Source organism: Scardinius erythrophthalmus (assembly GCF_964197995.2).
Source record: "Scardinius erythrophthalmus genome assembly, chromosome: 10".
Classification (NCBI taxonomy): Eukaryota; Metazoa; Chordata; class Actinopteri; order Cypriniformes; family Leuciscidae; genus Scardinius; species Scardinius erythrophthalmus.
Genome location: NC_138230.1, coordinates 33,411,758 through 33,428,646, shown reverse-complemented (window position 1 = coordinate 33,428,646; position 16,889 = coordinate 33,411,758). Strand labels below are relative to the sequence as shown.

The window sequence follows — 16,889 nt, the reverse complement described above, 5'->3', positions numbered from 1 at the left end:
CACAAAAACTAGTCATATAAATGTGAATGCAGATTCCATTGTTCTTATGTTCTTTATGACAGTTTTTAAAATGAGATGATCTTCCTAAAAAAATAAATAAAAAAATAAAAAAATAATTATTGCAATACTATATTAGCTTTCTTACAGAATTGCAATACATCACAATATACCTTATCGTAACCTCTGTATCGTGATACATATTGTATCGCCAGATTCTTTGTGATACACAGCCCTAGAAGTTAACTGACTGCAGTTTATTAGGAAGTGAATCATGCAACCGTCTATACTCGCATTGGCTACTCATTTGAATATGCCAACGGTTGCTGTAGCTGTTGGCCTGTTTTAGCAGTGTAGTCTCATGCAGAGGGCAGAAATGTAGAGGCAGTGTAATGTTCCCGAACTCTCACATCTGATTAACATTTCTGATCTGTTACTCACCCCCTCCACCAGGATAGTGGTTCAACTGCATCCTCAGTACGGCCAACGGTAGCCACGAACGCAAAGGGCCAGGCCAGCAACATCATGAACGCAGCAAAGAGCAGACGGACAGGGAAAAGTGTCACAGACATCACAGCTATCTGTGAGAGAGAGAGAAAGAGTGTGTTAGAGGTAACCAGAGGTTAAAATCCCAAATATTTTCACGTTGATCCAGAATTTGCCAGGATAGCTTTCAAACAGTGCTGTGGACCTGGAGAACACACCGAAATTGTGTGGCATGAGGGTCATTTATGGAAAGAGATGGGAAACAAAAATATGCAGGGAAACAAGAATATGCAGTGAGACCATAGTGCATTTTGCTATGCTGTGCAAAACTTAGACATAGAGAGACTGGCCTGGAGAACATTAACATTTAGACTACTCAGCCCTAGTTAACTGACAGACAGGCCAATAGTTCCAAGCTCACATTCGGCTCTTCTAAGCAAAACCATTGAGATTTCAAAGAAAGATAGTTGATGTAATGGCTACATTAAGAGACCTAGTGTTTGAAATGCTTGAGAACAAAAGTATCAAGATTTTTGTTTCATGACTTTAAGAGATAGGCCTAGATTCTTTGCAGTTAATGATCTAAAGTTTACTTCAAACAAAGCTGACTATAAAGAATGAAGAACCCTGGGGCTTTAGAAAATGCATCTATGAACAATTTTGATGATAAATTTCATGGATTTGATCCAACATTAAAAGTATCAAATCAATTCTGATTACTTTGTGATGCAATTGCAAATAAGTCACCAGACACATTGCACACACTGCAATATTCTATTATATCTGTGTGTAATTTTTAGGAGCTAGGAGATGGCATTTATGAGACATTAAACACACATATTTGGAGAAAAGAAAAAAAAACATTTTACAATATTAAAAGAAATCATAAAACATTAATTAAACCGTTTTATGAATTCATTTGATTCGTTTTTAATATTATTTCTGTTCGATCACAACACACAGAATCCAGAAATATTAGGCTATACAGAATTTAGAGGGGAAAAAAATCATATTACTGTTAAAATTCTTATAAATTCTTAAATTGTTAAAATTGTATAGATTTTATTGATTAGCGTATACATGATTTTTCATTTAATTCAAAATTAATTAAATAGTAAAAATGAACACTCAAAACTGAGGAGGAAAAGGTATTTCATATAGGACCAAATATAGTCTAATAGGGCTGTCACTTTACGTTCGAAAATCGATTGCGCAATCGATCGGACCAACCAACACAAGTTTCGAAAACAAAAATAGGGAATCGATTTTAAAGGTCTTTTCTCGGAGCGCGTCCAGCTCGTTACGATACGCCCGCAACACACATAACAGCAAATTATACTTCTGCATAAAGTTTCTCTTTTTACAACAAAAATGTAAATTCTGCCGGTATTCAGACAGTCTCATGCATACAGATACAGATTCGGGCTACAGTCAACAATCGCCTACGTAGGCAAATTTGTTTGACATTTCTAACTGTAAACACAGCCACGTTGAAGACTGCAGCAATGTTTTTCATTGATGTTATGGCAGTCCACTCTTGTTTATTGTTTTTCGAGAATGTTGCACTCCTGTTTGTCATTGTGCACGAAACTTCACGCCAAAAATATTGCTGACTTGTGCTCCTCAAGCGCCCTCTTTACATTCGTCCTAATGCCTGTTAGTTGTCCGTGGATTTGCCCATATTTGGCGTTTAAAATGGAAACGTCTTTAGACATGGAAAATCGATTTAACAATCGATTCAATAAACACTTATGTGTCAAAAATCGAACAGGATTTTTTCACAAAAGTGACAGCCCTATAGTCTAGTATTTCAAAATGTGGCTTTAGAAAAAAAGAATGCATGTGTACTATAATTTTATACATAGCAAACAGAAACATTTCACATTAGCATGATTCGAGGCCACTGATTTCTACAAAGTTCACAATAACATAAAATCCAATAATGCTTTTGAATGCCAGAATTAAATGCGTATGGTGAGCCATTCATGACTGCACTAGCAGAACCATTAGCTCAGAGCACAAGGACATCACATGTCATGCTTCTATAGGCAAATCAGGAAAACAAGATCACATAAGGACATAAGAGGGAACATGAATTAAGGAAGAGATAAATTTCAACTGATGTTAGATGCTTCTCCCATGAGAAAGGGTATTTAAAAGCAGAAGAAAGAGAGATCATAGTATCTGATATGGACTTTACACGAAAGCATTGCACTGCAATAGTTTTATCCTGCAAACTCAATTCAATGTTCCTGAATATCCTGTGTCTGATCACACACAACTTCATGTAGTTTGCCAGGCTTTTCTCAACTGTACACTGGCTACTGATACAATACATCATCGGAGGAGCAAGATTAGGTATGCGTCAGCGTTTCTGATGACCTCTTGACCACAGATATCTCATGTTCTCATCAATGGTTTACATCTAAAGACCTCAGCTCACAATGATAAGCAGAAGTTTGTGCTGAAACACTAATTTTCTGTTGACGTTCACGTAACATTTGGGATCCCAGAGACTCAAATGCTGTACATATAAAATGAATAATAATAATAACACTAATAAAAATGAATCATTTTCGCTTAATTTTTTTTTTTATGTTCCTCTAACCGAAACAAACCCAGTAGAGATATATTATTGAAGCTTTAACACTGTTTAACCACAAAGCAGTTGTGCACTTAAAAAAAGTCATTATCTTGTCCAGAAATGTGTCTTCAGTTCAGTTTGAGGTATATTTGGCTCAGGCAAAAATATATTGTAAAATATGCAATAAGACAAATCAAAATAAACAACTGGAAAAGCTCTCTCTCTCTCTCTCTCTCTCTCTCTCTCTCTCTCTCTCTCTCTCTCTCTCTCTCTCTCTCTCTCTCTCTCTCTCTCTCTCTCTCTCTCTCTCTCTCTCTCTCTCTCTCTCTCTCTCTCTCTCTCTCTCTCTCTCTCTCTCTCTCTCTCTCTCTCTCTCTCTCTCTCTCTCTCTCTCTCTCTCTCTCTCTCTCTCTCTCTCTCTCTCTCTCTCTCTCTCTCTCTCTCTCTCTCTCTCTCTCTCTCTCTCTCTCTCTCTCTCTCTCTCTCTCTCTCTCTCTCTCTCTCTCTCTCTCTCTCTCTCTCTCTCTCTCTCTCTCTCTCTCTCTCTCTCTCTCTCTCTCTCTCTCTCTCTCTATATATATATATATATATATATATATATATATATATATATTATATATATATATATATATATATATATATATATGTATAAAATTGCTTGCTCTTGGGGTCTTTCAATTCAATTTCCAAACAAGAAGGTTAAACTGGGTTCATTCTGGAGTATATTTACATTTATTTACGTTACATTTATTTATTACATGGCTTGGTTGAATTCTAAAGTAGAATGCGGTCTGTCATTTTTTGATAACAGACCGCTGCTAAGTATAACACACCGTTGCCATGAAAAACAGAGCGTTGCTATGGACACAGGATTCTAACCGTAGAGACGGAACAGACTATTTTCTTTAGCGGACGCAATACAATCGTTTTTAAATCAATAAACTCCTTTTTAAATCAATATTTTGTGTCAAATTATTGATTTATTTGGTAGGTAGCCATGTAATAAGCGGGATAATGTAAAACAAGGCGGTTGTTATAGCGAATACAACCCCGACAAGTTGATCAGGACCCCGACGCGAAGCGGAGGTATCCCTTACATAGCGCTTTTCTGGGTACTCAAAGCGATTTACAGGAATCTCCTCTCTACCACCACCAATGTGCAGCATCCACCTGGATGATGCGACGGCAGCCATATTGCGCCAGACCACACACCAGCTTATTACCAATGGGTAAATTTGGCCAGGATGCCAGGGTTACACCCCTTCTCTTTTTCGAAGGACATCTTGGGATTTTTAATGACCACAGAGAGACAGGACCTCGGTTTGATGTCTCATCTGAAGGACGGTGCTTTTTGCTATAGTGTCCCCATCACTGTACTGGGGCGTTAGGACCAACACAGACCACAGGGTGAGCACCCCCTACTGGCCTCACTAATACCTCTTCCAGCAGCAAGCTGGTTTTCTCAGGAGGTTTCCCATCCAGGTACTAACCAGGCTCATGTTGTTTGCTTTAATTTAAAAAATAAACATGCAAAATAAAAAGATACTTAATTCAAAAATAAAAAAAAAGCTTCAAACGACTCCTAGATCTGAGAACACATAATACAATTTAGAGGGCTAAATCAGCAGGTTGAGAACCAATCTTGCTGAAGCTTGGAGTAAAAAAAAATATATGTACAAAAACTTTGTTGATTGCAGCTAAAAGCTAATTGAGATTTTTTTTTTTTTTTTTTTTTTGGTTAGACTGTAGCAAGAACCAATGACAAAGTAGAAGACAGGAACGAGCTCACATTAAGACCCGGAATGGTTAATGAATATTTAATCTGCCTTAGAGTATGTGCTTCCAATTTCCAAGAAAAATCGACTGTGACACGTGACACGAAAAGCGTGAGTTTCTTGACCACTGCTCCATTTGTTGAGCCTAAAATAAGGTTATTCCTGTGTGTCTCTCATTCACAAACAACGAATTTGTAAAATGACACCCATCTTGTTAAATTTACTAGCAGTTAGCTATGACACAACGGGCTAAGGTTGTCATTGTGATTCGTGAGATCAGAGCTGGAGCGGAGCATCTCTCTGAGAGTGGTGATTAAAAGTGGATGGGCTCACGCGTCGCCTCCATTAGGAGGAGATGAACTGCGTGGCTGGTTTAGTATTTATATATTTATCTAGAGCTGCTGTCAACTCCTGCAGTCTGCCCTGACAGAAAGATTAAACTGAGCTAGAGGCTGAGGCAATGGCTCTCTTGGGAAAGGGAGGGAGCAGCAGAGAGCTAGAAGGAGCTAGTGTAAAATGTATTATAAGTGAAGACTACATACAAAAGCACTTATTCCCAATGGGATTTGAAAAAAAAAATAAAAAAACAACAACACATACTTACTTTTCAAACAGAATAAAGAGCTAAAATCATTTGCTGAGAACAAGAATTATAACCCGGTCTCGACCTTCCCCACCCCAACCCACTATATAATGTCTCAGGAGTGAGAGGCGCAGCCCTGATCCCAGCCTATAGGGTCCTGTTAACAGCCTCCCCCTCATGTCTACTCTCCATCTGCTTCAGCCTGAGGGAGGATGAGGGGGATGTGCTGGTTAAGAAGCCCATCTTCACCCTAACCTGCATCTGATGCTTTTAGCAGCGCTGTAAAAGAGCAGGTGGATGATGCTTGTGTCTTTGAGAAGGGTTAAGAGCTACTTAGAGTCACAACGAAGCCCACGCAAGAGCCTGACCTCAAGGTTGTTAAGGTGTTATGAGTGGTTGCTATGGTTTTCTCAGGGTATTCAAGGTGGTTGCTTACTGGTCCGAGTAAAAAGAAACCACCCTTAAGGCCTTGGTATACTCATGGCAAACTTTTTTTTTGGCTCTTTGCTTGGGGGTAAAAAGAAGTTGAAAATACCTGAGCAGCGGTATACTGTTAGCAAACATCACGACACTACCCACGCTGCTGAGAGCGGCGTTTAGATGAAATTATTAATATACAAAATAAACACGACAAAATAAACACATGACGTGGATATGTTTGCACGAGCTCAGCAATTCAGCTCTCCCTTCAAGTCACATTGCAATCACATGAAGCCACATGCCAAAATACATTATAAATAGATAGGCCTACATTTTTTTATGTAAATATTAAACACGTTTAATAACAATCAGTTCGGGGCCAGTAAGAGTTTTACATTTTTTTTATAAAAGTCTGCATTTATTTGATCAGAAATAAAGTAAAATAGTAATATTGTGAAATATAATTATAATTTAAAATAACTTTTCTATTTGAATATATTTTAAAATGTAAGTTATTCCTGTAATGGTAAAAAAAAAAAGATATTTCAGAAAAAAATTCTAATATGCTGATTTGGTGCTCAAGAAACATTTCTTATTATTATCATCATCAATGTTGAAAACATTGCTTAATGATTCTTTGATTAAAACAGCACCATTTATATGAAATAAAATTATTTTGCAACATTGTAAATGTCTTTATTGCCTCTTTTGATCAATTTAGTGCATCCTTGCTGAATAAAGGTCTCATAATACATAATGTTTATTTTAACTATATTTGCACTATATTTGTCATTATTATTCTGGTGTAATGAATGCTGAGAACAAATTCATTTTGAAAGGAGCTTGGCCATTTTAATTGAGACTTTTTTCAAGGTATAGCATACTTAACGTATGCTCAAACCTGCTCAACCACATTCATGTCAACAGACTTCACTTGTCCGACTATGTAATATAGGTAGGGGCTAAGCATTGTAGAAGCTTGAGGCCCTTACAAAACTCAATGACTCCCAGATGATCATTTAACTAAGCCAGAACCCAAATCTGCTTTGTAAACTATCACATTATACCAATAAAAGAGTGTGTGGAGACAAGACAGCAGGAAGCTGTTGGGTCTGTCTTGGTCAATTACACTGCTTGCAATGTCATCTCAATCGTGCATGTTTACAAGGGAAATGACTCTGGTAAATCATTCTAGAGAGATCAGCTAGAGAGATCTACTAAGATCAGTTCTCGCTGTGAGCACTTCACAGCCACGTACGGTTGAGGGGACCGAGCTCTTGCTTACTCCACATTCCCTTCGGATCACCATCAATCGTTCTCTCTAAGGGATACATCGATATGAACATTTTGGCCGATATCGCTAACAGACAATTCTTTATATTTGAAAGCCGATAACCAATATGCTGGCTGATAAATCTAAATCCGAATTTTTATACAATTTTTGAGAGCCCTGATTACAAAAACAAAAGTCTCACCATTAAAAGCCATGTCTCAAGCACTTCAACATAAATCAAACAAAAAAAGTACAGTAGCCTAGTTTGAACCAGTGTAAGTACACTCCTGTGGCCAACTTCCCTTACCAAATAAAATTTTAATCATATTTCAAACAAATCAAAACCATCATGGCGAACAGTGTGCATACGAAGTGTCTCAGCTGAAAGAAATAGCTAATCTATTAGCCTATTTATCGGCTAAAAGATATCAGCCAAATCTTCTTATCGGACCGTTAACATTAAAAATTAACATATATCGGCCGATACCGATGTGGTGGCCGACATATTGTGCATTCCTATCTAACAACTGGTGTATCCAAAATGGTCAATGTTTATGATAATGTCTTTATTTTTATCATACATTCATTTATGATTTGTTACTCGTTTATGATTATTCTATTTCATTTTATCAATGTAATACTGTTTGAGGATATGACTTTTATATTCAAATGTTCTGCAAAAGTTCCTATTTGACAAGATATATTTTGATAACTCATGTTGTTAGATATTGGACGCCTTCCGAGTACTGCATAAGTGACGATGTTCTCAGAATTTGAGATACGTGAAACTAGATGCACCTTTCCTGCAATAATATTTTGTAACGTAAGATTTGATATTTGAAATGTGCAAGCTTTGCTTTCTTTTGTTTCAGAAGGTGTTAAAACCACACCTCCTGCATCTATTTCTGTCTCTCTTGCAAGTTGCAAAGGTCACGACGACCTATCACGACCCTTTAACAGGAAGACATATATTAATACTGACACAATGGATAATTCAGCTTGAGCTTTCTTATCAGACCAACAACAGATCGTAAAGTGAGATGTAAGTTTTTCCTACACTTACAGATATCTTCTGCTGCTTCGTCTCTTCTACCCCTCCTTTCATTCTGCAAAGATCTTACTTATTTTGCCCTTCTTTCTCTATACTCTTATCTTCACAATCTTCATCTGTTAGGTACAATACTTTGGATTTTACTTAATAAATTTATTAACCCTAATTCAAATTTGATCTTTGATATAATCATTGCTTGACTGCCTGGATCCCACTGTACTACAACATAAGCTCTACGCTCACTGCAGGAAACACAATGAGACTTACAATGCCAACAGACACCGTAAAGTGACGAAGCTCATGTTACAGCTCGAGCAGTTTCAGAGAATCTGAAGAATTCTGCTTGTTTTGACCATAGTTGCTCAAAGATACATTACGTAACTGTAAAAAAGCACTAAAGGAACACTTGCATGAAGCAATGCCATCAAAAACAACAGAAACCCGAGTGAGCAAGAGTGGGTTTCCGTGATGGAGCATTCATGCAAATGTTTTTCCAAGCCTACTCATGATCTTTCTATTGGTCTTCATTGATTTTACCAGCTTGCCACTTTAACTGTCAGCAAGGCTTATAACATTTTAATGCCAATAGCTCTCTAGAACGGATGTCTGAATAAGTTTCCTCTCATTTACAAGAGCCGGCAAAGAAAAGTAGGTGATACACCTACTTTCACAGATTTCCAATATGGCAAGTAAATGCTATAAATAGATGTTGTGCTTTTTCATAGTGTTTCTAACCCTAAGGCCTATAAAAAAAATCTTGCATAATACCACAAATGTCCATTTATCTTTGAGTCTGATGCATATGGAAATCAGGTGAATCATCACTGCCTATTTTGGATCCTTCAAACTGCTGTTTTTTTATTTATTTTTTAAGAATGCTATATTATAAAATAACAGTGGGCTAATAGAACAGAGAGAGAGAGAGAGAGAGAGAGAGAGAGAGAGAGAGAGAGAGAGAGAGAGAGAGAGAGAGAGAGAGAGAGAGAGAGAGAGAGAGAGAGAGAGAGAGAGAGAGAGAGAGAGAGAGAGAGAGAGAGAGAGAGAGAGAGAGAGAGAGAGAGAGAGAGAGAGAGAGAGAGAGAGAGAGAGAGAGAGAGAGAGAGACTGGACTATTTTCTAGTAACCAATTATCTGACCTCATCAGATTTATGAAATGTGACCATACTTGTCCCCTTTCAGAGGGTCTATCTACCTGCTGAAATGTTAGGATAAGTGGATCTATTATCAAATCAGTGACTCTGGTGGATTTCCTGCCTGATAGCAACTGATGTATTTGCTTTCTATTCCCCACAAACAACAGGAAAAGCTGAGAAGATCGAGATGACAGTTAAACAGGGAGAGCAGGACAAACGGAAGTTGTGATAGTATTTTCTTCCCTTTATATAGAAGTATATCCAAGTGAAACAGATTCTGGAATGAGAAAATAAAATGTAGGACGAGACTTGAGATTGTCATTGGGAATTGATTGGCGTTGCAAACTAATTGACCCAGATCTGAATGCCAGTTTGCAGTCAGTTGTGAAGGATTTTATACTAGATTGAGTCAAAATTCCATAGGAAACAAATAAGGGTCAATTTGAGATCACCCCAATTACCCCATTTTTGGGGTAGTGATTTTAAAGAATTCATGAAATATTAAATAAAAAAATGTTTTCATTGATAATATATATATATATGCTGTGCACAAAAGCTTCTCCTAAAACGGAGCAGTTCCCACTTTGTTGGGACAATCTGTTGTTTGTGGATCACAACTTAAGTATGTCTTAGTATTTGTAGTTGCATTTTCTATTAACAGTTCCAATTATGAGTTTTATGTTGTTGCTACGATGTAAACAAAGGGCAAAGCTGTTTGGCTCCGCTCGCCTGCCAGCCAACATAAGTGTTGATATAGTGTTTCTGTTGCTTTTGTAAGCTCTCACTTTTGTAAGATGGTTCACTGCCCCTTAAAATAATTAACAATGATTTTGTGATTGATTACTGTTTGTATTACCATAGTTTCCCGAAAATAATCATGATTAAATGGGGGATAACATTGTATCTAAAATGTATAAGAAAAAGAAAAAAAGAGAAAAAAACACATACCACTCTGTCCTGTGAAATCCATGCTTGCAAAGTCTGTGCATGAAATCAGTTCTGGACGATCCTCTTTTTAGTTAACATTCTTAAAGGTCCCATGACATGCTACTTTTTCAGAATATAGGCCTTAGTGGTCCCTAGTACTGTATCTGAAATCTTTCCAAAAATTCAGCCTCGGTGCAGAATTATAGCCACTACAAGCCAGTCCCAGAATGAGCTTCCTTCAGACGGGCCGTTTCGGTGTCTGTAGCTTTAAATGATAATGAGGAGGAGAAAGGCGGCGCAAGGTGGAGGGTGGGTGTGCCCTTAACCATCTTGTGCAACGGTACCGTGGCGTGCATGTTTACGTTGGATATATTGCAATGGCACGAAGACACGCAGTCTTTCAAGCATTTCAGTTTGACCCAGAATCTGATCCGGATGAAGAAGTTGCAACTCAGCGGCTCCAGCAGGACGTTTCCGAATGGTTAGTTTAAAATATTATGTCTGGATACGGTACTTTATTCGGATGGTTTACAGTTATTATCATGTAGCTAACGCTAACCTACTGTTGCCTTTTCATGAGAGATCTGTAACATCTGTAATTTATCTTATTACAATTACATCATCAAGCTCTGCGATCTTGAAATGCAGATATGGCGCGCGCCATATAACCAACAGGAAAACGGTTATCCAAATAACAAATAAGTGTACAACACTCGCGTTACAGTGTGTGTATTCACACACATAAACTGCATAGCTAATGTTACAGCCACATTCTACGTGTAACAATCTAGGTAACCGTAAACAGTAAAGCAACACACTTATATATCATTAGTTGACTTACTTGTCCGAGGTGTGTAGCTGAGCCAAAGAGAGTGATCCAGACTTTAGTTTCAGACGTTCAGCAAGCCCAGCTCTGTGTTGACCCTTCGGTGTTCATTTGTATATCCAATTATTGAGCAATTGTTATGCTTCGCTCGCTCAAAAGCCATCTTGTGGTCAAACTAAAACAGCTACTTGGGCGGAGTAATTATTGAGCAATTGTTATGCTTCGCTCGCTCAAAAGCCATCTTGTGGTCAAACTAAAACAGCTACTTGGGCGGAGTGATTAGCGCAGCACACGAGACGCCCTGTTGATGGTTCAGTAAACAAAGTAGCCACTCCGCCCAAGTAGCTGTGCTCCTATGCCTAGTGAGAATATAGTTCCCAGTATTTATACGATTAAAAATGGTCTCTGTCACATATAGCCTTGTTATTTGTACACGCTGTGACTATACAGATCACAACATGTAAATAGGAAAATGTTTGCATTATTTTGTCACTTATTGGGATTAGTATGCTACCATATCCATTTACATCCAGTCTTTGTGCTAAGCTAGGCTAGCGGTGGGTGCGTCAAATAACACTTAGGCCCTGTCCCAAATGGCACACTCCGGACTTGTGGACTTCCTCAGAGTCCACACTTTGGTGACGTCATGTAGTGCAGACCTATAGGGCCCTTGGCGCGAGTCCACGAGGGCGCATTGAGAGGTATTTTTGGGACAGACTCGATCGTCACGCCGGAAATAACGGCCTGTTTTTTTTTTTTTTTTTTTTTTTTTGCATTACAATATATATCATTACAATGGAAATAATACAAAACAATGAACATGAACATGTGGGGATACAGAGAAAATTAAAGTAAATAATAACAGTAAATAAAATATTTTTACAATTTATATAAAACTTGTGCTATAATACAGGATATTTTCGAAGCTCTTTTATTGGAGGGGATTTTTTGAAGTGAAGAATAACTGTAAATCATAAGCAAAAAATTTTCAACTAGGTTTGAATTTAAGGTATATTGCTTTGTGAATATGATATTTACCCATCGTACAGAAAAAGTTTAATATATCATCTAGGCCTAGCTTTTTATTTTCAGAGACATCAGAGTGAAAAATAACCTTACTGACAGAAATATTACAGGTCTGGTTGTTGTTGGACAGGAGAAATCACATTTTTTGCGCTCCAGCGTCTCATCTCCACGTCCACTACACAGCCTAATTTTACAGTTCTATATTTTGATATTGTGCATATCACCTGGGCATTAGACAATAGATATATCATGCTTATTTAAATGATGTATACAGTTGTACATAATAATACATAATGTTACATTTGAACTAAGATTGCAATTTTAAAACAATGAAAATGTGCATGAGTTTCAGATGAATTTACAGGTTTCAATATTCATACTATGTTTACATATGACTCAGTAAAGCCCTGATATTCGGTTCTATTTATTAAATGAATCATAATGTGATCGTATTATTCAACGCACTATTATTATGTTTGAGACATCAACCACTGGTCGATGACCATAATGTTTGTATAAACTGTAGGGAACAACTGGTAAAATGTACATTTAGGTCATAAAAACTTTTCTTCTCAGCCATGTCAACAATTATCCGTGAGTGAAATCTCCTCCCATCCGTTGTGTGATTGGCCTTTCGCAAGGATTCCTGGGTAGTTAAAGTGCGTGAAGCCTGCTTCTATGCGGGCTTCGCGGAAGACCGCTTCAAGGGTACAAAGGGGGCGCTGCTGAGCACACTTCAGAGCGGTAAAATGCTGAATGGGACAGTCTACGGACTCGTAGACTCAGCGAGCACGCGCAATTCAAGTCCACGAGACCGAAAGTCCGCATGAAGTGCGCCATTTGGGACAGGGCCTTACAGAACGCACAGAAATGAAAAAGGTATGTATGGACTTATCTAACTCTGGTGGATACTGTGAATAAGCTAAAGTCACAAAAAGTCGGAGTGTTCCTTTAATATTTACACCTGAGCAGATGAAACTCGTTCACGGTAAAGGGGTGTTACATTTCCGAACGCGCTAAGTGGTGCCAATTACAACACACTGGGCCAGCTAACCAATCAAAGCAGCACATTGTGTATTTCAGAAGGAGGGGCTTCATCGAAACAGGAACTGTTCAGCGCGTTCGAGCCAGACTGGGGAGAGGTGCTGTAATTTAAAATATGTGAAAAACTGTGTTTTTTTTGAGCAATCAAGCATGAAAGCATATTCTAGTGCAGACAAAATCAAGACTTTGTAAAAGGGCATAATAGGACCCCTTTAAAGATTACAAGGCTTAGGGCATATTATTGTTTTTTAAATAATGATGTGCAAGGGTGACGGATAAATCATTCATAATAAACACTGCAACATTCTGTAAAAAATGGATTTCATGGTGACTTTAAATTAATAATATTGATTATATCGGTACAGCACCACCTGTCAATAGGTGAGATATATTAAGCTGCAAGTCAGTTCTTGAATTTCATCGGTTGGAAGCAGGATAAATGGACAAGCAAAAAGGTCTAAATGACTTCGACAAGGGACAAATGGTGATGGCTAGACAACTGGGTCAGAACATCTCCAAAATGGCAACTAAATGGGGTGTTCCTGGTATGCAGTGGTTAGTGCCTACCAAAAGTAGAGCAAGGAAGGATAGCCGGTGAACTGGTGTGAGGGTCATGGGCAACCAAGGCTCAACTCGCAGCGTTTCCATTACCCTTCAAATTGTGCAAATTGAACTTGCGAATTGAAAATACGCCAAATGGAAACATGTCAATTTCACCAAAACTCCCATATATCGCAGAAATGTTTTTTTTTTATGCTCGCATGAGGTGGATTTTCAGGCAATTCGAGCAATATTAAAGCAATATTTCGCAAAACTGCAATGGAAACCGTTTTTTCGCATTTACAGGTCACCTGGCGTACGTAAAAGTCAATCATTCTTTAAAGAAGGTGCGGTATGTTTGGACAGAAGATGAGACAGAGTTATTTTTTAAATGTGGTCGGCAAATCATGCATCGCATTTGCATTAGTGACGGGCCGCAGGTTGAGAACTACTGACTGATCTGCTGCTAATGTCTTGGTGCCACAGGAGTCGGGACACATTGACAGGTCTTGTGGAGTCCATGACTCAAGCAGTTTTGGCAGCATGACGGGGAGCTACACCATATTAGGCAGGTGGTTTTAATGTTGTGCCTGATCGTTGTATGGCACTATAAACTTTGATCTATGATCTGTATGGATCAGGCAACCTTAAACAACCAAAAAGTAAAAAAAAAAAAAACTTCCTAAAAAAACAAAACATGACAAACCCCCAAAATCACTTAGAATTGGATGGATACACATCCCATGATCGTGCTTCAGTCTATCCATACAGTTGGCTATTAATTTTATTAATTTTAACATTCACCTTGTGTCATGGCTTGTCCAGCTTTACAACAAAACACTACGCAACTACAAAAAACAAACACAAAGTGCATCTAATAAAAGTTGATTTTATCCCTGATCTGCATATCGGGGATCTAAGTTACCATAAATTTTGTGAAAATAAGTTTAATGAACAAAGAGTCATTTCTAGCTGAAGAAATACATGATGCAAAGGCTGTATTTACTATAGAAATGTCCATGACTTTTCCATGAACTTTCCCAGCCTAAAAAAAAAAAAAAAAAAAAATTCACACTTTTGAAATTGCCTGATATTTCCAGGTTTTTCTAGGACAATGGTGACCCAGTGCCAGGAAATAAATAACACTTTTCATGCAAGTGATATCAGAATACCAATGAAAAAAAGATATTCTGCACTATGGGCATATTTGATTAGTTTAAGTTAGAAAAGACAATAATCATCTTAGACAGCTTTGTGCGAGATTTAGATTATAAAAGATGCCTTTTTCAGCAGTGTGAGTTTGTTTATTTATTTCATTTCATTTTAGATCTCAGGAACTGGCTCCCTGGTTGCCCTGATCCCTTGTCAATTCTGATCTTATTACAGACCCAAACCCGGGTGGGCAGCCAGGCAAACATGACCAACACACACTCAGTGATTCATACTATAACAACAGGCTGTTCCACTACGGAAATACAGTCTGGACAGCCTTGAAATAACGACACACTGAGTAACAGAACAAACTGTAACTCATCTGTAAATCTGTATTTTAAACAAGATAGCCTAACCCGGATTCTTTTCGGTTCACTGATTTCGCTTCAAACCCATAGACTGGTCAAACCCCATGTAACGTTAGATCAGCACTTTTGAATCTAACAATATAGATTTCACAACTGTACAGAACAAACAAGCATGCAACTGTATCCTAAGAAATAACGCAAGTAAAACAACAACTAATTCTGACATTTAACCTGCAGGGTATCTACACCTGCTTAAAGATTTTAACCAGTCTGTCGATTTGGGGACACTCAGGAAGATTTTCGGCATTTTTGGCAGATGACGCACGACGAGCCTTAACAGACCACATTCAGCGTGCTGAAACGTGAAATAGCAACCATAACTCCTGCTGAACGTTTCACTCTTTCTTCAGCGGATGTATTCAGTGAGGAGGAAATTTTAAAACGTGGTTTATAGTTTACAGTTACTTTACCTTGAGTTTCTGCAGAGGAGTAAATCTCAACTCGTGTACGAAAGGATTTTTGAAGTGTGCTGAAACGCCCGAGTCTCCTCCGTCCACCGCCGTGTGTAGTTTTCTGTTAGAGATCCTCATGCTGAAAGAGTAAACATGTATCTCTAAAAATAATAATAAAAGGAAAAGCAAATGCGCCCGCGCGGTGCTGCTCTTATATACTAAAGAACTTTTCTGAATGTCCTGGTCTTACGTGCGCTTCAGGTCGAGTTTAAACAACCAGCGTTCGGCTTCTCTTTTGACGCTGTCAACTCCTGTAATTTACTGAGCGGGCAGCATCATGCTCGTTTTAATTGTGCGCATGCGTGATAGACGCAAGTTCTGACATCATCCAAACACTGGGTTTTTCTAACGATATGGACTGGAGGGTGTGTTATTTGAACAATTAATTGGTCTACTCGCCCTTGTTTTTGGTATAATTTGTCTTTTTTTTCCCCGTTTACTGACAGTAGGGCTACAGCTGAAAATAAACAAAGAACTAAAAACGACAAGGCACTCTCGGTGCTTTTCATAACAGTTTAGTTCCAGCTCTATCGCCTAGAGAATCATTTACATGCACGTGTTTAACCCGTTGGGATCTTGTAAACATAACAACTTTCCATAGTCGGCCACAGCTGAGGGGTGTTGTGAATGGTGATCATTACAGCGTTCAGAGCTCAAAACAAGGATTCTACGTAAAAATCATGTTATTTAACTCGGTCTACATATAATTTGTCCTTTCTTATGCATCATGTTTTCAAACTAGTTTCCATTCATGCTTCTCCATTGAAAGCGTTTTATATAAAATTCTGAAAATTGAAGTGCGCATGTTAGAACTTATTATATAGGATGCAATAAGAAAAGACAAAAGAATGCAAGAAACCTTTGAATCAAATCGCTTGCAGCCTCATGAATGTAGCATCGCCCCCTGCTGTACAAATAAATATCTGCTAACTGGAATAATATATTAATCCTCATAAATTCAGTTTGCAGTTATGAACAAACAGGAAATATCAAGAGATCTTTTAATTTTATTATTATTAATATTCTGGACCTGAAAAAGTCAAGAATGTTTTTCTAATGTACTTTGACATTTCAACAGCCAAACGTTTGCCAGACCAAACCAGTTTACAAATAGCTGTGCATGATTCATTGGCAAAAGTTTCATTTTAATTATTATTAATAAGCAACCTCTATAATATTCAGTGGGTTTACA

At 37.9% G+C, this 16,889-nt stretch overlaps 1 protein-coding gene across 1 annotated transcript in view; it reads right to left on the bottom strand.

Moving 5' to 3' along the window:
* Window positions 1–16,016, bottom strand: part of lpcat1 (lysophosphatidylcholine acyltransferase 1) — a 40,743-nt gene extending 24,727 nt beyond the window's left edge. The window contains exons 1-3 of the mRNA XM_081376878.1: window positions 15,888–16,016; window positions 15,656–15,776; window positions 439–578 (exon numbers count right to left, since the gene is read on the bottom strand). Coding sequence (XP_081233004.1) covers window positions 439–578; window positions 15,656–15,775 — 260 coding nt within the window. The 5' untranslated portion in view covers window position 15,776; window positions 15,888–16,016. The remainder of the gene's footprint in view (window positions 1–438; window positions 579–15,655; window positions 15,777–15,887) is intronic.
* Window positions 16,017–16,889: the final 873 nt, after the last annotated feature.